The 23,547-nt window shown below is 32.4% G+C and overlaps 1 protein-coding gene, 1 non-coding gene and 1 pseudogene across 2 annotated transcripts; 2 read left to right on the top strand and 1 right to left on the bottom strand.

Annotated features, from left to right (window-relative positions):
• The window catches only part of LOC110662059 (zinc finger CCCH domain-containing protein 64-like), a 63,986-nt pseudogene extending 45,277 nt beyond the window's left edge, over nt 1-18,709 (bottom strand).
• Nucleotides 9,418-9,524, top strand: LOC131171020 (small nucleolar RNA R71). The gene has a single exon (XR_009141778.1). It is a non-coding gene; the product is annotated as a small nucleolar RNA R71 (small nucleolar RNA).
• Nucleotides 18,710-22,473: 3,764 nt separating the features above from the next.
• Nucleotides 22,474-23,547, top strand: LOC110653052 (pathogen-associated molecular patterns-induced protein A70). Its single transcript, XM_021808671.2, has one exon. It carries the CDS (start codon nt 22,592-22,594, stop codon nt 23,336-23,338), a length of 747 nt encoding a protein of 248 aa, XP_021664363.2. The 5' UTR covers nt 22,474-22,591; the 3' UTR covers nt 23,339-23,547.

A 23,547-nucleotide genomic window follows, 5' to 3' on the forward strand; every position in this document is an offset into this window, starting at 1 on the left:
ATTTAATGCGCTATTAATCTGTTAAAATTTTTTGCCATAAGATTAGGATTTGACAATTGATAACCTCATGTACTCTACTATGAGATTTGCAGGGAATGTCTTGGAGAAAAAGGGGTAGGGGTGAAAACCCGAAAGGGCATCCTAAAAAAAAAAAAAAAAAAATAGAGGTGAAAACCCGGAAGGGCGCTTCTAGTCATATAGACGAAGGGGAAGTGAAAACCCGCAAGGGCACTTTTCGGGAGAAAGTCGAAAAAAAACAGAAATGGGGCATTGGAAGAAATGAGGTCATAGGTCAAGTCTTGCAACTCGTCCTCCATTCATCATCGGCCTTAAGGATTCTGTTAAGTACACTTCCTTGGGGAAAAACTTTTTGTGTCCGGATTAGGCTTGCTTTGTAAGTGCAATTTACATTTCCTGTTATCAACCTCTGGTTCCTTGATCTAAGTTGATTTTAATTTCCTGCAATCTACATTTCCTGTTATCAACCTCTGGTTCCTTGATCTAAGTTGATTTTAATTTCTTGCAATCTACATTTCCTGTTATCAACCTCTGGTTCCTTGATCTAAGTTGATTTTAATTTCCTGCAATCTACATTTCCTGTTATCAACCTCTGGTTCTTTGATCTAAGTTGATTTTAATTTCCTGCAATCTACATTTCCTGTTATCAACCTCTGGTTCCTTGATCTAAGTTGATTTTAATTTCATGCAATCTACATTTCCTGTTATCAACCTCTGGTTCCTTGATCTAAGTTGATTTTAATTTCCTGCAATCTACATTTCCTGTTATCAACCTCTGGTACCTTGATCTAAGTTGATTTTAATTTCATGCATTTAAATTTCCTGTTATCAACCTCTGGTTCCTTGATCTAAGTTGATTTTAATTTCATGCAATTTAAATTTCCTATTATCAACCTCTGGTTCCTTGATCCAAGTTGATTTTAATTTTCTAATGTTTTAACTTCTGTTGCCGATCTCTAGGTCACTAACTTAGGTATGCCTTAGTTCCCTAACTTCGAACACCTAATCGTCCAAAATATGGGTCTGAATCTTTACATAATTCCTACACGGGAAAATTTTTCCCTTTAATAGAAATTGTGTAAAGAGGGGCAGTTGTCGACACCATATTTTGGCCGATCTCCAGAATTAATAAACTTTGAAACCGATCCCCAGTACTAAATCTCTCTGTGCTAGATAACCACATTTCCGATCTGTCCTCACAAGGAATTGAATCAATGCTAAGTCCTCACATCAGTCAAAGCCTTACCGGTCTATTAAATCACTCACTGATCTCTCAAACCCATTGTCGAATCTCCTGACCAGTCAAGTATATTCCTGATCTCTGTTGACAAACGAAATTGAACTGACACTAGATCTTTGTTACCATTTTTGTTGCCGATCTCCCTTTCAAAAGTTTAGGGTCATTTAAATTAAAGGTCAGATCGGATAAATACTTCAGAGATCGGAAAATAATTAATGCAATAATAATAAGATGATAATTGACAAATAAAATCTTTATTTCCAAAAGATCGGATTACATCATTTGGGCGATCTCTAGAGATCGGATTGCATTAAAATTGGACTACATCATTTCGGTGACCTCTAGAGATCGGATTGCATTAAAATTGGACTACATCATTTCTGTGATCTCTAGAGAGCAGATTACATTGAAAATAAAATACATCATTTGGGCGATCTCAGAGACCGGTGGAACATCCCATCTAAAGGACCTATGTCAAAGTCAACATTGTGACTGATCCAAAGGATGTCATCGACCGGAACCGAGCCGCTGTCGGAACACCCAATGTGGTGAGAAGCTAAATAAACTTGGAAGAGCAACCGCCAAGGGTCGGCGAAACATTAGTAGTCTTCTCGGCCGAAATCGGTTCGCCGATTATACCGGTCGAACGACTCGAGATCGGCACGATCAAGGTCCGCGATCTAGATCGGTTAATTGGTCCAGTTCTCTCACCATCATCAGACAAGGTTATCACGATTATTCGAGCACCGGGGTCGTAAATTTTCAGTCGGGGAATAAAGAGGTCCATCGGAAAGGGATCAACAGCCACAATCATGGCCGGAACTTCTGCCGGAGCAGCTAGAACTGGAAAGTAAGAAGGAAGAGAGGAAAATTGAATGAAGAAAGTCTCTTCTGTCAGGGGTATATATAGGGGAAAATCGGGCATTTATTGCTAAGCAGAAAACGAAGCGGACGCTTCGGGAATCGAGGGGAATTAATACCTTGACCGGACCGGGCCTGGTTAAGGGAAATATTGGAATAATAGAGATTGGAAGAGGGAAGACGGTATGAAAGATCAGAGAAGGATCATGTTAAGAAGATCGGAAAGGAAGAGAGAGCAGAAAACAAAAAGAATAAGGCGCCTACCGCCGTCACCATAATCAGAGCCGAGGTAGTTAAAGCGTTGCAGGTAAAATCTCAACCGCACGCCCCAGAATCGCCCGCATTTCTGACATGCGTACGTCAGGACAGCACTGTACATTCTAATCTCCACCGTTGATCTTACTTGTAAGGATGAGCTCGGAGCCCTCGGATTGAAGAAGAAAACGACAAGATCAGCGCCTTTCACTCCCAGCCCTCGGATCACCCCGGACAAGAGAATTTGGGACCGTCAGATTAGAAGAAGAAAATGACAAATATTCTAAAAAGGATCTCACCATTCGCCGTCGATCCTCTTTAATTCCTGAGCCTCAGATCATGTCCTTCGAAATCCTGACCCTCCATCTCCCTCAAAATAGATCCTGACCCTTCATGGGGAGCACCCGGTTCCTATAAATACCTGCATGAAAACTGTTCAAAAGGAGGACGAAAAAAAGAAGGAAGTTACTATAGTGGAAGAACTCTGAAATTTAATTCAGATCGTCACTCTGCTTTCATAAGAAGAACTTTTGGAACCAGTTTTCGGAAGTATTTTCTTAAAAAGATTTTAAACACTGAAACTTTCCATTTTCAGCTCGTTCATCATCCCGCAGCGTTCACATTTTTCAGTTCCTTGTTATCTTTATTTTCACTTCCATCGCCCATGCTCAATCTCATTTAAACTCGGGTATAATTCTGACTCGATTGCATTTAGTGAAGCACTCTTTGTTCCAAGGCGAACCTTAGTCTCTCGGCTATCAACTTGCAATCTTATTGCGTTTTGTGATTCTCGGTTAGTTCACTAGAATCGACTCCTTACAGGTCAGTATTCATGTTGCCATTTTATTAAGTTTAGTTCTTGTTTTACGCATTTCCATTCTTCTTTCTTTATGTATGTTATTTTCTTTAAGTTCATATCACGCTAGAAAGATACAGAGAAAGGTTGTGCTCTAGTTTATTTCCGTATCGATACCTTTGTTAATCTTTATTATTTCTGAGCGTAAGTCATCTAGTTCCAAGCGATACATAAGTAGTTGGATGAGATGTAGGTAATGGCAACTTAAGAGTCCTTTTGAAATAATGAAAGGTCTGAATAATAAGCCTGGAAAATGGTAAAGCTGAGTCACTAGAATGACTCAGTAGGTCATGGGGTAAGACGTCATAAGATAGAGTAAAATCAAACCTTGAATAACTAAATGGAATAGATCGGCTACCAAAAATGCTGGTAAGGCGACCATATAGGAAGGTCGGAGGATTCGGTTCGGCATCCCCTGCCCAGTCCTAAGGTACCAATAAGTTAAAGAGGTCTTGCGCAGACCCCCTGACAACTTTGAACGTCAGAACCCTTAGCCTTAGGTCCTCTCGATAGGTAAAATTTAGAGAGATCGGAAAGACCCTTATCTGACTGCCGTTTAAATAGAAGAGATCAGAAAGGAGTCTTTATCCGATCCTCAACCAGAATTTCAGCAAATATTTAAAAGAGATCGGAAGAGAGTTTTTATCCGATTCTTAAGCTTAAAAATTTTAAAGAGATCGGAGGAGAGTTCTTATCCGTTTCTCAAGCTTAAAAATTTTAATAAATATTAAAGAGATCGGAGGAGAGTTCTTTTCCGTTTCTCAAGCTTAAAAATTTTAATAAATATTAAAAGAGATCGGAGGAGAGTTCTTATCCGGTTCTCAATCTAAAATTCAAATAAATATTAAAAGAGATCGGAGGAGAGTTCTTATCCGGTTCTCAATCTAAAATTTAAATAAATATTCAAACGAGATTGGAGGAGAGTTCTCATCCAATTCCAAAAATTGAATTCTAATAAAATAACCCTTCAAACAAAACTAATAACAACAGTAACTCACTAAGGTTATCTCATTTACTTATGTATCTGGGTAATCCAAACTTAGTGAAAAATTAAATATTCCTTTTTGTTAAAAGGATTAACATTTCCATTCAAGCCCTCCTAACTAATTTATAAAAATATGAAGTTAAATCTACTTACCCTTATTAAGGGACGAGGTGGGGTGCTAACACCTTCCCCACCTGTTTACGGACCCCGAACTTAGAATCTCTGTTTTGAAGTGGTTTTATTTCAATTTATCTTCACAAATGGTTTTCTTTAGTTTCCCTCAAAACTAAGGTGGCGACTCCTCATTCTTTTCCACTTCGGTGAGGGTTCATTCAGGCGACCGCAAAATCCCTTGCGACACCCATATTTTCACTTCATTTAATGAATTCTAAGCTCATTTTAAGTAATAAGCATGAACTTAAAATAGAAATTGAAGGTTAGAATACCAACCTTAGGTGAAGCCTTTGATCTTCACTTTTTGTTCCAACTTCACACTTTTTCTTTCCTCTATTCTTTCTTTCTATACTCTTCAAGATGCAAGAATGAAGTTTTTAGGTGGGAGTTATGTTGATTGGGTAAAGAAAATTAAGCTTAATGTAAGCTTAAGGAAAGATTTTTCATGGGAGCTTATGGAGGAGATGGGGCGGCAACAAGGGAGAAGAAGACTTTTCTATTTTTTTTTTGTTCTATTTTCTTTAATCTTATCCCCTTTTGAAGACCAAAAATCCCAATTTAATAAAATAAGTTAATTAATCTTTTATGACATCATTCATGATGTCATCACCTTTGACTTTTCTAACTTCTTTCTTTTTTTTTCTATTTATTTTTTTCTATTAGTTCTTTAATTTAATTATCGATTCCGAAATTTTCTTTTCTCCGTTTTTATTTGTGATTAGTTAGGTCGAGTCACTCTGGTCAATTGACCAAATTGCCCCTCGCCGGTTCATTCCGGTTTGTAAATAATCCAATATTTCTTCCGGCTCCCTGACCTAATTATTTGACTGGCTTAACAGTTCTTTTTCGTGATTTTCTCTTTTCCACTGTGTTCATAAGGGTCTTAAGGACCGCAGCGTCACTTTTTACGGTTCGAAATTTGAGTTTAAAATGACTTCGCAGTCGTTCCCGAGGAGGTCACTCATCGCTGTGACTCTCGGCTCGTTTAACTTCTTATGTTCTGTTTTTCTTATTTATAGTTAACTAATTAAACATTACTAATTATTTGTGTTTATGGCTTCTCAAGTTGTCTTAAGTGTGGCTCTAATCTCCTTAATTATCCGGACCGATACCGGTCACCGGAACAGTGAAATCTACCAGGCTATGCAAACGGGGGTGTTACATGGGTTGCCTCTCAAGAAGCGCTTGTTTAAGGTCTTAAGCTTGACCTTCCTCTCCATATCACCTAAATATCTCTAGTTGGGGAACTAAGCCATTAAACCTCTACAACCTTTTGTGTGGGCTCTGCAACAATATAATGCTTTAATCTCTGCCCATTAACTTTGAAAGTACCTGAGGTTTCATTCCCTATCTCCACAGCTCCATAGGGATATACCTTTATAACAGTGTAAGGCCCTGACCATCTTGACTTTAATTTTTTGGGAAATAACCTTAACCTAGAAATATATAAGAGAACAACATCCCCTTCCTGAAATTCTTTACTCCTAATATGCTTATCATGCCATCTCTTAGTTCTTTCCTTGTAAATCTTGGCATTTTCATAAGCATCCAATCTAAAATCCTCAAGTTCATTTAATTGCAGCATTCTTTTTTCTCCTGCAGTTTTTAAGTCAAAATTTAGTGTCCTTATGGCCCAATATGCTCTATGCTCCAACTCCAAAGGTAAATGACAAGCTTTCTCATAAACTAATCTAAAAGGGACGGTGCCAATGGGAGTTTTAAAAGCTGTCATATAGGCCCAAAGAGCATCATCTAACTTTAGTGACCAATCTTTCCTTGAACTATTCACTGTTTTCTCAAGAATTCTTTTCAACTCTTTATTTGAGATCTCCACTTGACCGCTAGTTTGTAGATGGTAGGGTGTTGCAACCTTGTGTTTTATTTCATATTTTTGTAATAATATCTCAAATTGATGGTTGCAAAAATGAGAACCTCCATCACTTATAATGGCACGTGGAGTTCCAAATCTTGTAAAAATAAACTTCTTAAGGAATTTGATCACAACTCTAACATCATTAGTTGGAGATGGTATAGCTTCAACCCATTTGCTCACATAATCTACCCCAACTAAAATGTACTTGTGTCCAAAGGATGATGGAAAGGGTCCCACAAAATCAATGCCCCACACATCAAATAGTTCCACTTCCAATATGTTTTGGAGGGGCATTTCATCTCTTTTTGAGATATTTCCCATCCTTTGACACCTATCACATGCATTTACAAATTTTCTCACATCTCTAAACATATGTGGCTAAAAGAATCCTACTTGAAGAACTTTTTCTGTAGTCTTTGTAACACTCGTATGACCCCCATAAAGTGAAGAATGGTAATCTCCAATAACATTCCCTATCTCCTCATCAGTTAAACATCTTCTAATCAACCCATCTCCACATCTCTTAAACAAAAATGGCTCTTCTCAATCATAATCCCTCACATCAAAAAGAAATTTCTTCTTTTGCTGCCATGTTAGATCAGGTGGAAGGATTCCACACACCAAATAGTTCACGAAATCTGCATACCAAGGGATTTTTGCACTCATGATTACCAACAGCTGCTCATCAGGAAAATAATCATCTATTGGAAGCTTTTTCCCCAAATTATCTCCTTGTCTTGCCTCAATCAAGATAAATGATCTGCTACTACATTTTCTACTCTTTTCTTGTCCTTAATTTTTAAGTCAAACTCTTGAAGGAGTAGTACCCACCTTATCAACCTAGGTTTGGCCTCGTTTTTCTGAAGGAGATACTTGATAGCTGCATGATCTGTGTACACTATTACGTTAGACCCTACAAGATAGGACCTGAATTTATCTACTGCGAATACCATTGCCAAAAACTCTTTCTCTGTAGTAAAGTAATTTATTTGAGCATCATCTAAGGTCCTACTTGCATAATATATTGCATACACCTTCTTATCCCTCCTTTGTCCCAAAACAGCCCCAATGGCATAATCGCTAGCATCGCACATCAACTCAAAGGGTAATGACCAATCGGATGGCTGCATAATAGGAGCAGATATCAAAGCTTCCTTTATCCTGAGATTTGTTGGAAGAGGTTTCAACTCTACCTTTGATGCTTCACTTTTTTTAAGCATTGATGATGAAGTTGTATCTTGCTTCAAATCTCCAATCTCCTCAATACTATCCATAGGCAAAGATGGATTTCCTTCCAAGATTTTAGCATATTCTGCAACTTCTTCAATCTCATCCCCCTTTTTGATGTTGTGAACCAAACAAGCTTCTAAGGGATCTTCAGGATGTTGCTTTTTGAGCACTTCTCTGACCACTTCATCTATCACATCAATTCTCAAGCATGAATTTGAATCATATTTCTTTTTCATTACTTGAAGCAAATTAAATTCAACTTTTTCATCCCAAACTTCTAATGTAAGCCTTCTATTTTTTACATCAATCACAGCTCCAGTAGTAGTAAGGAAAGGTCTACCAAGAATAATAGGAATGTGTACATCCTCCTCCATCTCCAATACTACAAAATCTACTAGTATGAAAAATTTTCCAACTTTTAGAGGAACATTCTCAATCACCCCAATTGGAAATTTAATAGACCTATCTGCTAACTGTAGTGAAATGGTGGTAGGCTTCATTTCTCCAATCTTCATTTTCTCATAGATAGACAATGGCATTAGACTAACACTGGCTCCAAGATCACATAAAGCCTTATCTATACTGATATCCCCAATGTGACATGGTATGGAAAAACTACCAGGATCTTTCAGTTTGGGTGGAAGCTTATTTTGAAAAATAGCACTGCTTTCTTCTGTGAGAGCTACGGTCTCAAATTCTTCCAACTTCTTCTTGTTAGACAAAATCTCCTTCAAAAATTTAGCATATGAAGGCATTTGTGCTAAGGCATTAGTGAAAGGAATAGTCACATGCAAAGACTTCAATACCTTCAAAAACTTCCCAAATTGTTTATCCAACTTTACTTTCTGGAACCTTTGTGGGAATGGTAAAGGTGGCATGTAGACTTTAGGTGCTACATATTTAGGTTCTTCCCCTTTACTCTCTCTCTCTTTACTTTCTTTTTCTTCCACTGAACTCTCTTTCTCAGCTTCAATTTTAACTTCAACTTCAGTTTTTTCATCTATTTCTCTGTTTTTCTCTTCTTCAATTTTCTCTTTAATCTTTTTATCTTCACTCTCCAATATTTTTCCACTTCTCAATGTAATAGCCTTGCAATGCTCCCTTGAATTTTCTGGTTGGCTTGGGTTCTTCCCAAATGCTTTGTTGTTTGAAGAGCTAGCTTGTTGAACTATTTGATTCTCTAACATCTTATTGTGTATTGCCATTTGATCTACTTTAGATGCTAGTTGAGAAATCATATCTTGTTGACTTTGATGGCTCACAAGTAGAGTCTCAATCATAGCATCCAATCTAGCTGTCTTGTCTGGTTGTGCTTGTTGTGGTAGAGGTGGAGCAGGTGCATTTTGAGGTTTAGGAATTCTAGGAGGAGAACCTCTATTCTGCTAAAAATTCTGATGTTGTTAATACCCAAAAAGTTGCTAAAAATTTTAGTGTTGTCCTTGTCTACCTCCCCAAGAGAAATTTGGGTGGTTTCTCCATGCTGGATCATAATTGTAGAAAATGGGTTACCACTTAGTCTTTGATTATAGTTCCCTACATAATCCACTTGCTCACTTGAAAAATCTTGACTAAGTGCAGAGAAATCAGCTGCACAATTGACATTTGCAGCTCTAACTTCTATTGAATTATTAGAACCTCCAGCTGAGGAATCTACTTTCATGCTTAGCTTATCCATTTTCCTTGTCAAAGCATCAAACTTAGCATTAATCATATTCATGGCACCAAGCTCAAACATACCAGCTGGTTTCTTGATCTCATTCCTCTCACAACTCCATTGGTAGTTGTTATAAGAAATTTTATCTAGAGCAGAAAAAGCTTCATCTTCAGATTTTTCCATAAGATCACCTCTAGAAGATGCATCAATTGTACTTCTAATAGCTCGTGAAACTCCATTGTAAAAGTGTTGAACAAGCATCCACTTAGGAATCCCATAATGTGGACATCTTCTTTGCAAATCCTTGAACCTCTCCCATGCTTCATATAAGCTCTCACCATCTCTAGGTTTGAAAGAAGTTAGCTTATTTCTTAGCTTAGCTGTCTTGCTTGGTGGAAAATATTGAGCTAAAAATGCTTGAGAAAGTTCATCCCATATTGTGATAGAACCCGGTGGCAAAGAATGTAACCACTCTCTAGCTCGGTCCTTCAAAGAAAAAGAAAATAATTTGAGTCGAATTGCATCATCAGAAACTCCATTTATCTTCAACATATCACTGATCTCAAGAAAGTGTGCTAGATGAACATGTGGACTTCCACTTGGACTTTCCCTAAATTGTGATTGTTGTACAATCTAACAGAGTGCAGGTTTCAATTCAAAATTATTAGCTTCTACTCTTGGTCTTGTGATACTTGGCATGAAATCCCTAATGTTAGGATAGGTATGATCCTTCATAGAGCGGTTGTTATTATTATTGGCCATTTCTTCTTGTAGCAATTCTTACTCTTGCCCTCTTTCTTGTTGTTGTTGAGCTTTAAATTCAGCTTTTCTCCTCTTAGATTCTGCTCTTAAAGCTCTTGCTATCTTTTCTATTTTTGGATCAAAGAATAAATTGATTTCTTCACTTTTTGTCCTTCTCATAAAATAAAGTACCTGAAAAACAAAATAAACAAATTCTCAAAGTAAAATGGTAAAAGAAATTAAAAATAAAATAAAATTCCCAAATTAACCAAACAAACAATCATTCAATATCAAACAAAAATGAAATTCCCAGCCACGGCGGCAAAAACTTGATGGGCGTATCCGCAAGTATACGGGTCATCTCAAGTAATAGAGTGATGAGTCAAGTATCGTTCCCATGAGGATTTGTCGTTTGAGCACCAAACTATGAATGAAGCGATTATTTGTGCTAATGATTGATGAATAAATGGTAAATATAAATGAGCAAAGTAAATTGATTAATCTAATTAGAATGGGTAAAGAGCAAACAAATAAATTCTAAATCTAGTTTGCAATTAAACTAAATTAATAACGAGTAATTTAAATCAAAGTCTAATTATGTTAAAAGTGATTCCAGAGTTGGGGGTTTATGCATAAATTAATTGAAATTTGTCTTGGGTACTTCAATTTTTAGGGAAAAATAGAGTTTGAAGGTGATTGATTCTAAATTCCTTTGATATCTTTCTCAAGCAAACCAAAGTGTGTTCTAAAATAACCAAACCTACTTTCGTATGTTATTTGATTACTTTAAAACTCATTAAGTTTTGTAACCAATCATTAATTCCTCTTAAAATCCTAGTTTATTTCTAAATCTAGGCAATTTTAAGTTTCAATCCCTGATTATCTATCAATGACTTTCACCTTTCGATTCTTCAATCAAAGATTAACACAATACCCAATGGGTACCAACATTAGGTAAGTAAATCAAGCACACAAGGAAGGAATCAAAACTCATATTTATATTAAATATGAAAATACCCTATCCAAATCCACAAATTATTCTAAAACATATTTTCTAACTCTAAAATCTAAAGAGTTTACTCACTCATATCGGTATTTATAAGAAAGATTGATAGAAAAGTAAAGAAAAACATGATAAGAGGACTAAAAATAAAAAAAAAAACCTAAGTAGAAAAACCCAAAACTTTGATTTCTGGAGCTCCCAAAGATGGTTGCAGCAGCTCCTCCCTCAGAAAATGGCGTCCTCCTCTCTTTATTTATAATTTTTTTTCTTTTCTTTTCTTCTTCCTGTTTCCTCTTTTGGCAAAAACTAGGAAATGATGAATTTATATGGTCCCAAAAAGTTGCCCTAAAAGTGAATAGGAGCCAAGGAGTAGATAGGAAATGAGGTGTAAAATTATCCAAGTCAGCAGCATTATTCACGTTCTGGGCAGTCTGCTTAGGGTACTGCTTAACCCTAAGCAGCTTCTTTAGCAAATTTCAACCTCTGGTTGCACTGTCTGCTTAAGGTTAGCAGACCCTCAGCAAATCTCGACAGACTTGGAGTAAAATAGACTTTTCTGCTCTTACTTGACTTCCAACATGACTTGTACTGCACCTTAGGCACTGCCGCTTTACCCTAAGCAGGATCTTAAGCAATTCTCGGTAGGTTGTGAAGTAAAAGTTTGAATATGTAGGATTTAAGCCGTGCTTGACTTTCAGCTTGAATAGGCTTAAGGTTAAGCTTATATGACATACCCCAAGCAACATTATAAGCAAAGTCTCAAGCAAATTTCGGCTAACTTGCTCTTTCAAGGCTGGATTTTTTCAACTTTCCTCCATGCTTAAAGAACTCCAAATTTCTTCAAATCACTTCCTAATGCACTCATTGATCTTCGATTTGCCACAAAATCCTATCAAAAATAATAAAATTATAAAAATCAAATATAAAGTATCTAAAGTTAACAAATAAGCTAAAATAAAGCTAAAAACATAAAATATATTAAAATATAAGGGCAAAATGGATGCAAAACTACCCTGAAATGCCTATATGAAATGAGTGTAACAGAAACCTTTTAAATCTGTGGAAAGGGAAACATGCTTGTTAGAATTGATTCACAGTGATATTTGCGATAGTAATAATATTTTGACCCACGGTGGTAAGAGATATTTTATTACATTTATTGATGATTTTTCCAAATTTTGCTATGTGTATTTAATTAATCCTAAAAGTGAATTTTTTGATAAATTTAAAGTTTATAAAGCAGAAGTTGAAAATCAACTAGAAAAAAAAATAAAAATTTTATATTCTGATAGAGGTGGTGAGTATTCTTCTAATGAAATGAATGATTTTTGTGAATTGCATGGTGTTATTCATCAAGTTACTGCTCCATACTCACCTCAATCTAATGGAATAGCAGAAAGAAAAAATAGGACCTTAATGGATATGGTTAATACTATGTTGCTTGGTTTTGATTTACCTAATAATTTATGGGGGTGAAGTTTTGTATTCTGCATTTCTTATTTTAAATAGAATTCCTTATAACAATTCTAGTAAAACATCATATGAATTATGGAATAATAAAAAACCCTCTTTGAAATATTTCAAAACGTGAGAGTGTTTAGCTAAGGTTAATGTTCCTATTACTAAGAAAAGAAAAATAGGTCCTAAAACTATTGATTGTGCATTTGTTGGATATTCTTTGAGTAGTAATTCATATCGTTTTCTAGTATTACATTGTGATATTCCTGAAAATTATAATAATATTATTATGAAATTCAAAGATGCATGTTTCTTTGAAAATATATTTCCTATGAAAAATGTGTTATCTAGACCTGTTAATGAGGATCCTTCTAGTTCTGATCATAATAATTTGAGTTCATATGAACCTAGAAGAAGAGAAGTATAAAAACTAAAGTTTTTTGTACTGATTTTTTCACCTTCTTGCTTAAAGATGAACCTAAAACGTATAATGATGCTACAGTTTCTGTTGATGCTCCATTTTGGAAAGAATCAATTAAGGGTAAGATGGATTCTCTTACTTTTAATAAAACTTAGGTTTTATCTTATTTTTCACCTGTTGCAAAATAATAAGGTGTAAATTTTTAGGAAAAATTTGAGGACTGATGGTTCCATAGAAAAATTTAAAGTTAGGTTAGTTACTAAAGGTTTTAAACAAGAAGAATGAGTAGATTTCTTTGAGACTTATGCACCTATTTCTAAAATTACTACTATTAGGCTTTTGATTGCTTTAGCTTCTATCCACAAGCTGGATATTCATCAAATGGATGTAAAGACAACTTTTTTAAATGGTGAATTAGAAGAAGAAATTTACATAGATCAGCTAGAAGGTTTTATAGTACCAGGACAAGAGAGAAAAGTGTGTAAGCTTGTAAAATCCTTGTATAGTTTGAAACAAGCCCCTAAATAGTGGCATGAAAAATTTGATAAGGTTATGTTATCTGATGGTTTTAATATTAATATTGTTGATAAATGTGTTTACTTTAAGAAATTTGGTAATGCTTATGTTATTCTTTGCTTGTATGTGGATGATATTTTAATTTTTGGCAGTAATATCCATGTTATCAATACAAACAAATCTTTTTTATCTAGTAATTTTGATATGAAGGATCTAGGTCAGGTTGATGCAATTTTAGGTACTAAATTATTGAGAAATGGTGATAACATTGCTTTAACTCAATCTCACTCTATTGAAAAAATATTGAAAAGGTTTGATTATGCTAATGTGTCACCTGTATCTAATCCTTTTGATCTGACAGTTAAATTGAGAAAAACTACTGAAAAAAGTGTTTCACAATATAAATGCTCTCAAATAACTGGAGCCTTATTGCATTTAGCTAATCATACTAGACCTGATATTGCATATGCGATTGGTAGATTAGGTAGATATACTCATAATCCAGACTTTTTACATTGCCATGTATTGGAAAGAGTATTTAAATATCTTAAAGGAACAATTGATTATGTTATTCATTATTAAAGTAGGGGTGGCCATGGTTCGGTTTCGAACTAAAACCGAATCAGAACTTGTTCAGTCAAAATCGGAACCAGCTTTGAACCGGACCGAAATCGTCCTTCTACAGTTTGGTTCAGGTTCATATTTTTTAGAAATTGTAAATCGGTGGTTTTGAACCAGATTGAACTGATAGTTCCGAACCAGACCAAACCTGTAATTTAAATACAAAAGAATTCAATAAATACCTCACTTCATTCCTAATTCATTTATATATATATCATTAATTCTCTACGCAATTATTCTTTATACTCTCTTTAATTCTTAATACTCTTTTAATTTTTCTCAAATTTTCTAAATAATTATTTTCTACACACCTTTTAATTTTCAGTACTCTCACAATTCCCTTACTTTATTATTTTATATGCTCACTGAAATTTTTAATATCATCTCAATTATTCTGTTATTATTTTATATCTTTAATAAAATTTTCAATACTCTCTATTTTAATTTTTTTTCTTTTATACTTTTTTAATTATCAATTATCATATAATTTTTTAAAAAAGGGCAAGTAATATAACTTGAAATTTTGATTCCTCTGAATCCTAAAAGGATACATATGCAAAATTAAGTTCATGCACCTTTTTTTTTATTTTTTTTTTAAATTAACTTCATCTCTAGTTTTTTAATAAGTTCAAGTCTTTGCTTATTAATTTTTTCTTAAAAATAAGTTATTTTCATTCTTTTTTTTCTTATTCTATTTTGATTGAAAGATTTCTAAGAAAAATTAAAATATTTTTACAAATATAACTTAAATTCTTAATTAATAAAATTTTCCTCTAATTTTTTAATCTAAATTGCTCTTAAACCGCCCCTAAACCGTTCTTCAAACCATCTTAAACCATCCTGTAAACCGTTTTAAACTGAGGCTTGAACTAGAACCCGTGGTTCAGGAACCATCTTCCAAACAGTCCCACGGCGGTTTGGTTTGAGTTCATAATTTCATTGAACCTGAACCGGCGGTTCCTGAACCGTAGCCACCCCTAAATGGAAGGTTATAGTGATGCTAATTGGATTTCTGATTCAAAAGAAACTAAATCAACTAGTGGTTATGTTTTCACCATTAGTGGTGGTGCAATCTCATGAAAGTATGCAAAATAAATAATAATTTCTCGCTCTACTATGGAAGCAGAGTTAGTGGCTCTAGATGCTGCTAGTACTTAAGCAGAGTGGCTTCAGAATTTATGTATGACTTGCCTTTCATTGTTAAACCTTTACCTCTAAATTCAATATATTGTGATAGCCAAGCTACTATAGTTAGAGCTAAAAGTAAAAATTTTAATAAAAAAAGGAGGCACCTGATGATTAGACATAAATCTATACGTCATTTGATTTCTCATTATGTGATTTCTTTGGACTTTGTCAGATCTGAAAGTAATGTCGCGGATTCGATCACTAAAGGACTGGCACGCCAACAAATTTTTCAAACGTAGAGGGGAATGGGACTGAAGCCTATAAAATAGTTGCCACAGTGGACACCCGTCTTTAGAGGTATGGTGATCCCATGAATAAAGTTCAACGGGTAAAAACGAAATTGTATGGTAACGAGGAAAAGCACATAATATTTTTATTATTGCAGAAAAATTCTGAGCTCCTTTCCTATGGTGTAGTGCTCTGATGTATAGGAAGAATTAAATTCTGAATGAACATATTTTTACAGGGTAATAATCACAGATTACTCTTGGAGGGTTCACCTACTGAGTGTGGTGGTGGAGTCGCCACTGTGAAAATTTGGGCAATTTTCTAAAGACACTCATGAAATAGATACATGTGCATGACCGTAAAGCACAACACTGATAGAACCTTGATGATTTCTCATATTGTACGTGTGGTGAATTTGAATCTGGTTCAAAAGGATTAGTTCAAAACATTTATGTTACTGTGTTCTTTCATATTAAAATTCACTAACACTAAGTGTAAGTTCAAACACTGAAGGCACCTAATGCCTATTACACAGTATTATATACTCAGAATTAATTAAATTTTAAATCATGTGGGGGAATGTTGGATTTTTTATTTAAAATTTTATATTAAAAAAAAATATGATGATTAAAAAATTCTTTTTGACTCAGTAAAGTTTGTTCCCTATTTTTTTAGAACTAATTCTTTTTAACTTTACTTACTTACTAGTTTTAAGGATTAGTGGCCTAATATCTCTGATTAGTAAATTAAAAGTAGGGATTAGTCATTAAAAAATGCATATATTTTTCAGTTCATGAACCACCCATTATCGCCACCTATTATCATCACATGCTCTCCACTAAATCCCATCTAACTTCTAATCTCGTTTTGTTCTATCTCTTATGAATTGATAGTTATATATTCATTCTATATTTATTTATTTATTATATCTTCCATTATTGTTTTTTACTCTACCGAAAGCAGCAATTTTTCTGTCTGATATTTTGGGTATATCGACCAATAAATTATGAGCATTGAGAATAATCGGTTCGGGAAACTCTTAGCTTCACACAAGAGCTCTAACGGATTGAAGTATCTTGCGAGAGAGATGTGCTTGATTGATTACTCGGTGCAAACGGACCACTTTCTCTCAAAGGTTAGTGCCAGAAATCAGGCTTCAATCTACAAATTCACAGGCTACTCTAATATTTTTTTCTTAATTTTATATTGTTACTATTTGAATTTTATTATTCATTTGTAGTCCATATTTAATGTTTTTTTTTTAATCTGATTGTTGATTTGGTATTAATTTTCTATCATAACAGTATCAAAGAAAAGGGAACAGCAATATACCAGATCATGCATCATTCACAGGTCAATATTCAAATAATAGAACTTCATTTTTTTTTTAACCCAGAATTACTGGACCGCACAATATGCATTCAAGAAAAGTTCCCAAAATGTCAAAATGAAAGCAGAAAAATCTAGAAAACTTATTGGAAATCACATTAAGAAGGGCAACTAGACCTGTTTATCCTTATTTCCAAGACTAAAGGCCAAAGAAGCGGGTAACATGCACAACATCAATGTTAGAAACTTTAATCAGAAGGATAATACATAATTCTATTAACTGCAATTTTAGTTCTGACAAGACAAAAAGCAATGAAGAACCGCTGAAGAATGCAATAGAAGAAATTCAAGTTTCAGCTTCTATACACATAAGCTAAAGAGAATCACCTACACCAGTACACCCTTGAAATATAGATCATTCTTTACCTACTCTTCTTTACCCCTTTTTTGTTTTCAGACAGCATCATTCTCCTGCTTTTTAGTTAAGAAATCATGTATCCATGAACAGATTTGACCTAATAGACTATCTGTTATTGCTCATACACAGTGACAATAGTCTACAAACACGACTCACCGTGATTTGATCTCTGCTACTAACTCAGACACAGTGGAATCACTGCATGCTGAATCTGATATTTCTGCCGTAATATCAGATTTAGAATCTCTATTTGTGACCCCGCTTGGCCACTCATTAGTGACAACTTATCATTTATCAAGGAAGTCAAAATACACACATACCTATAACTAGAAAATGAAGCAAGCAGATACAAGTCGCAACTGGTAAAAGGATTTCACTAATAACAGAGCAAGGATATGTTAGAAACAAGTCAACCATTCCAGGTTCCTCTGCCAATGCTTGCAGCTCATCAAACATCACCTTGATTATACGTTCCAAAATATTGACTGTCCGATGACCGCCTACCAGATAGGTATGCAATGGATAACCTAAATGCCAATGCCATCAATTAGTAACAATAGAAAAGATAATGCATGATTCATGGAAGGTTGGCCAAGTAGCAGAAAAACGCTCAAGGTAATAAAGCAACCAAAACTGGACATGAGACCAATTAAAACCAACAAGTAGCTGAAATTGATTGATAAAATGGGCAATGCATAAGAAAAAGAGAATGGCACTTGGAAGTTGGATTGGTACCTTGGAGAGTGAATTTGCCGCTGCTTCTAAGCCAAAACAGATTGCCACAAATTTTCAAACCGTCCACTTTGAACCGCAAATTGGCGGAGCTTTTGGACGCGACAGATAGAACTTTAGGGGAACCGATGCCATAGTCGCCGATGAAGCAGATCGGCAGGGGAATTTGAGAGCGTCCGTCCACATAGTCCATGAACCCCTCCAGCAGTTCAGGCGCGGCCGGGTAGAACTGGCCCACACAAGATAAGGCATCGAATAGGAGCGGTACTACAAGCCCCAAAAGTTTCAAAATTATTATTTTACCTATAAACTTTTATTTTTTTTAAATAATTACTCTTTACCTTCCAAAAGTAACCGGAAAAAAATTAAAAAATATATATTTTTATTTTATTTTTATTAATTTAATATATTATATTTTTTCTTTATTAGAAAATATAATTTAAAACATTAATTACTATTAAATGATGATGAGATAAATATATGAATTATTTATCAATAATTAATGATTTAAATCATATTTATTAATTAAGAAAAATACATAGTATTAAATTATAATTTTTCATATATTAAAATGTGATATTATATGATAATTTTTTATATTTTTCTCTAAATAATAAGTTAATTTTTCAAAAAAAAAAATAAATATAATATGAATTATTGTCATAAAAACAATGTCTACCTAAATTGAAAGGGTAACGAATTGTTTTGGCAGCATTCAAATGGAAGACCAAGGGTCTAAAGTCAATTTTTGAACTGATCATGATCGACAGATGCTGGCTGCTATGCGGTGGATTGTCTTGATTCAGACATGTATGGGTCCCGCTGGCCGAGACTTAAGACACAAAGGTAAGTTATCTCTTGCTGTCCTTCGGATTTCTCTCCCCACCCCCCTTGCAAAATGCGGCCATCTCTTCTTGTTCACACCTACCGAACTTTGAAATTTTTTTTTATCAATATAATATGAGAAAAAATAAATAAATAAAAAAGATTAAATAAATTTTAAATTAAATAAATTTCTATATTTTTTTAATAAAGTTAAACAAACTTACAGCTAATAAAATATTATTTTTTATAATTTTAAATATTAAAAATTATTTATTAATTTTAATTAAAATAAATTAAAAGAAAAAAATTTAAAAAAATAGTAAACATAAATTATTTAATATTAAATTTATTATTTTAATATTTTATTAGGTATAGATTTATTTGACCTTAATTATAAAGTATAAGAAATTTATTTAACCCAAAACTTAATTTTTAAGTTATTTGACATTGATTAAAAGTATAAGAAATTATTCCAGCTTTTTCTATATAATATATGCAGTTGGTCAACAATATATACATATATATAAATTTACAATAAAATTGTTACACATTATTATAAAATTATAGTTATTTACAACGTTTTTTATGTATTAAAATCATTATATAATTGCTCATTATTTACATTGTTGAATATTTATTTATCTATATAAATAAATATATAATCATTTAATCATTCATTTTCCATAAATGGAATCATTATTTTTTTATAATATTTATAGTAGAAAAACTAACAATTTATATAAATTATAAACATTATTTTTTATATTTAATTAAGGGATAATATAATTAATTAAGTGAAAATAAATTTATAGGAGAAATTATTCAGATGATCAAATTATCACAGAATAAAATAAAAAAACTTTTTAAATAATAAAATAAAAAAATATTATATTTTATCAGTTACATATACAATTAAAATAAATAATTATAAGAGAAAAATATAATTTCATTCATTTCCTCTTTAGTGAATATTCCCTTTTATTCCTTTTCTCTTTGAAATGAGACTGATTAGATTCTTAATTAATAAATAATATATCATTAATTAAAAAAAAAAGAAAATAAAATAAAAAGGTCCTTTTTATGAATAGATAGCCATTAACACGCATCATGTGAAGTCCGCTTTTACATATATTTATTGGAAAGGATTTGCTGATTGACGTAAACATCCAATTAGTATAATATTTTTATATATTATTATTATTATTTATAAATTTATTTTTACAATTAATATATTATATTTTTATTTATTATTTAATTTCTTTATTTAAATTTGTCAGCATTTTTTTTTAAATATTATCTCGTGTTATCATTTATTAATTCAGTCTGGAATTTAGTCTGATGGGTAATTTGTTAACAGTTCAGTTAATAATTCATTAAAAAATTAATTAAATATTACAGTTATTAATATTATTCAATAAATTTAATCAATTAAAAATTTTTTAATCAATGTTTTAATATTTATTATCTTATATTTGCCTATATCTTAATACTGAAAATTTTTATGTGAAAATACAAAAATATTTAAATTTTAATTTTCTTTTATTCTTAACATTTATAATTAATATATTCAATAATAATATTTTATAAATAAACAACTATTTTCTTAATTTGTATGAAAAATTAATTATCTATTAAAAATAATAAATAAACATATCATTTTATAAAATTTGTTGTATTATTATAAATAAAAAGATAATAACTAAATAATATTTTATCAATTAAATAAATAAAAATTTAATTTTCCCTAACTTAATTTAGTACAATATGATTAAAAATATATTATTTAGATTTCGAGCCTCTATTATCTCAGTTTCATATTAAAAATAAATTAAATATTAAAATATTAATAATATTTTAAATTTTTTAATTAAAAAAATTTTAATTAACCGGATCAATGAATTATCGGTTCATCCATAAGTCATTTTAATTTTTCTGATTCAACTTTTTACCTAATTAAATAATAAATTAAAATAGAATTAAAATTATAGAATTAAACTAATCAACTCCCTTTCTCAATTTTTAAATTAAATTGAAATCCATAGTTCCGTCCATGATTTAATTTGATTTAATATTTAAAAAAAAAGAAAATGAAAAAAAAATTAATTATTAAATTGTATTAAATTCAAAACTAAATTAAAATCAAAATTGTTTAACTGTATTAAAATCATCGATTCATTCTAAATTATTTTTTAAACAAGCCTGTATAGTCTACTTAAATTATTTTTAATTATAATTCAAAATTCCATTACTTTAATTTAATTTTTTATTTCGAAGACCATGTCGGTCAACAGATGATTTGATCCACAAATTGTTTCTTAAATTGATGTGACGTTGAATTGGTCCCACATATATTTATATAATTACGCAACAGGTGTCAAGTACTATAACTTTGAATTGAAGAATAAGGACAAAGTGTCTTAATATAACTTTAATTGGGATCCGTAAAGTAAGTCGATCGTATTTAAAAATTAATCTTTTTAAATTTTATATTAATTATAATATATATATGAATTAATTATTATAATTTTATTAATAATTTATTCTTATCACTTATCAATAAAAATTTAAAAAAAAAATTAAAGAATAAAAAAGATTTAGCTTACCTGCATTTCAACTAATTGTTGTCGTGATAGATAACTTAGGAAAATTATTTTGTATTATTTTATTTATTATTTTAAAAAATTAAGAAAATATTAATTATTTTTTTAATTTTATCTTTATCAATTATTATTCTCAATTAATTTATTTTTAATTAACATCTTTTTATATTCTAATGATACTATAAATTTTAGTTAATAAATTTTTTTATAAAAATAATGTTGTCTAATTATTTCTTTAATTTTTATGTTAAAAACTTAAAAAATTATTAAAATATGATAGAGGTAGTATAATTAATGTTTTATTTGTTTCATGAAAAATAATTTATGTATGAAATATATTTATGAAAATATTTTTTATTGTGTGATTATAATATTAAATTAATGATATATATTTATTTTATATATGTATAAATATTTATACATTCTAATAAGATTATTAAAATTTAAAAAATTAAAATTCTCTTTTAAAAAATAAAATTATTTTTAAAAAATAATTTAATTTTTTTTAATTAGATAAATATTTTTTTATTAATTAATTTTTTTAAATATTTTAAATACTAGAATATTTTAAAAAATATATTTTTTATAAAATAAATAGAGCTACTCTCTGTTTCTTTTTAACTGAAAGGGAACATATTATTAATGAGAAAAGATTCCATCCTTTAACAAAAAAGCAACCAGTTGGTTGGGGGGATTAGACACCCATCCAGGAAGGAGTGAACCATTTCAAGCACATTTGGCTATCCAGTCTGCACTTCCTTTGGCAGAACGATGGATATGAGATGGATATGAGAGAAACATTCCAGGCGATAGTTTAGCAGTAAACTCCCACGGCACAGGAACCTGAAGAGAAGCCAAACACTGGACTAAAATGACGAATCACATTCCACTAAAGCTGCTAAGAATCCTCTGCTAATGGCAAGTTGAAGATATACGTACCATCAATTGACAACTTCAGCTCAGTACAAAAAAATAAAATAAAAAAATGACAACTTCAGTATTGGATAGTGATTTGCTTGTTTATTCCAATGACCATGATTAAAAAACAATAATTTCCTTTCCCTCTTTTGTCTCCAAACTAAAAACGTGTTAATTAACGATTCGTTGTTGTTGTCGCTATTAGGAAAAACTTTTATATTTTTATTAATTATAATATTAAAAAAATAAAAATTTTTATTTTTTTATTAATTTTTAACATTTTATTAAAAAAAAAAGTGCTATACTATATATTTTCTATAATAAATGTTGTTGTCCGATGGAACAACGAAGAACATAAATACCAGTACCACTCCGGTTCTCCATTGCAAACCATTCCTCACTAGTCTTTCTGCTCTGTGCAATACCGGTGGAAGATCCATAAAAACCATGGCAGACCCAGCATCGCCAGCTTCGATGTGGGGCTTCGCGACCGGCTGGTTTACACCCGCCAATCTTTTTTTATTCGTCAATCTGGTGATTGGCACCATTGCCCTCACCTCCCGTTTCGGCTCCAACAGAAGACAACATCAAGAGGAAATTCAACCTCTCGCTAGAACCCCTTCCCTCTTAGAGCGAGTGAAGTCCATCAACTTTTCATTCTACAACTACCCACTGCCTGACTCTGAACCCCAAGTAGAACCCACAACGGACTCAGTGCATGACACCGAGCCAGTGTGCACAACTGAGGTTCATACGGTTCAACTCGAACGAGCCCCCTCACTCTTAGAACGGGTTAAGTCCATCAAGTTGTCTTCTTTCTATAGATCCGAACCAGAAACCGAAATTGTTGCTGAAGCTGATTCGGATCCAGATGTGGATACGGGTCATGCATCCAGTGTGGAAGGGAAGCATCAGGTAAAGAGGAGTAAATCGGAGCCTAGGGAAGCTTCGGAGAAGAAAGCGCCTGAGAAGATGAAGAAATCAGCAAGCGAAAGAGAGGTGGTCGTAGAGGAGGACAGAGAGAGAGTGGAGCGGAGGAGGCCTGCAACGACGAGGATAGAAAAGACGGCGTCGTTTGGAGACGAAGGGGTTGACGCGAAAGCCGATGACTTCATCAACAGGTTTAAGCAGCAATTAAGGTTGCAGAGGCTGGATTCGCTCTTGCGTTACAGAGACATGCTCAACGGAAAGTAGGGGAATGACAGAAATGACCCTGTTCTGTTGTTTTTGCAGTTTCTTTGTATTAAAAAAGTTTGATTGTGGTGGATGATGCGTGTGTTTCCAGATTTCGAATCTTTGTTGTTGTTTACTTGGTTTGTATTGAAAAAAGCGTTCATGCCTTTAGTGGTATAATTTGCATGTCATGACTCATGTGGCTACTAAAGTTGATTAATGCTTATTCA

Source organism: Hevea brasiliensis, chromosome 11 (genome assembly GCF_030052815.1).
Source record: "Hevea brasiliensis isolate MT/VB/25A 57/8 chromosome 11, ASM3005281v1, whole genome shotgun sequence".
NCBI classification, from domain to species: Eukaryota; Viridiplantae; Streptophyta; class Magnoliopsida; order Malpighiales; family Euphorbiaceae; genus Hevea; species Hevea brasiliensis.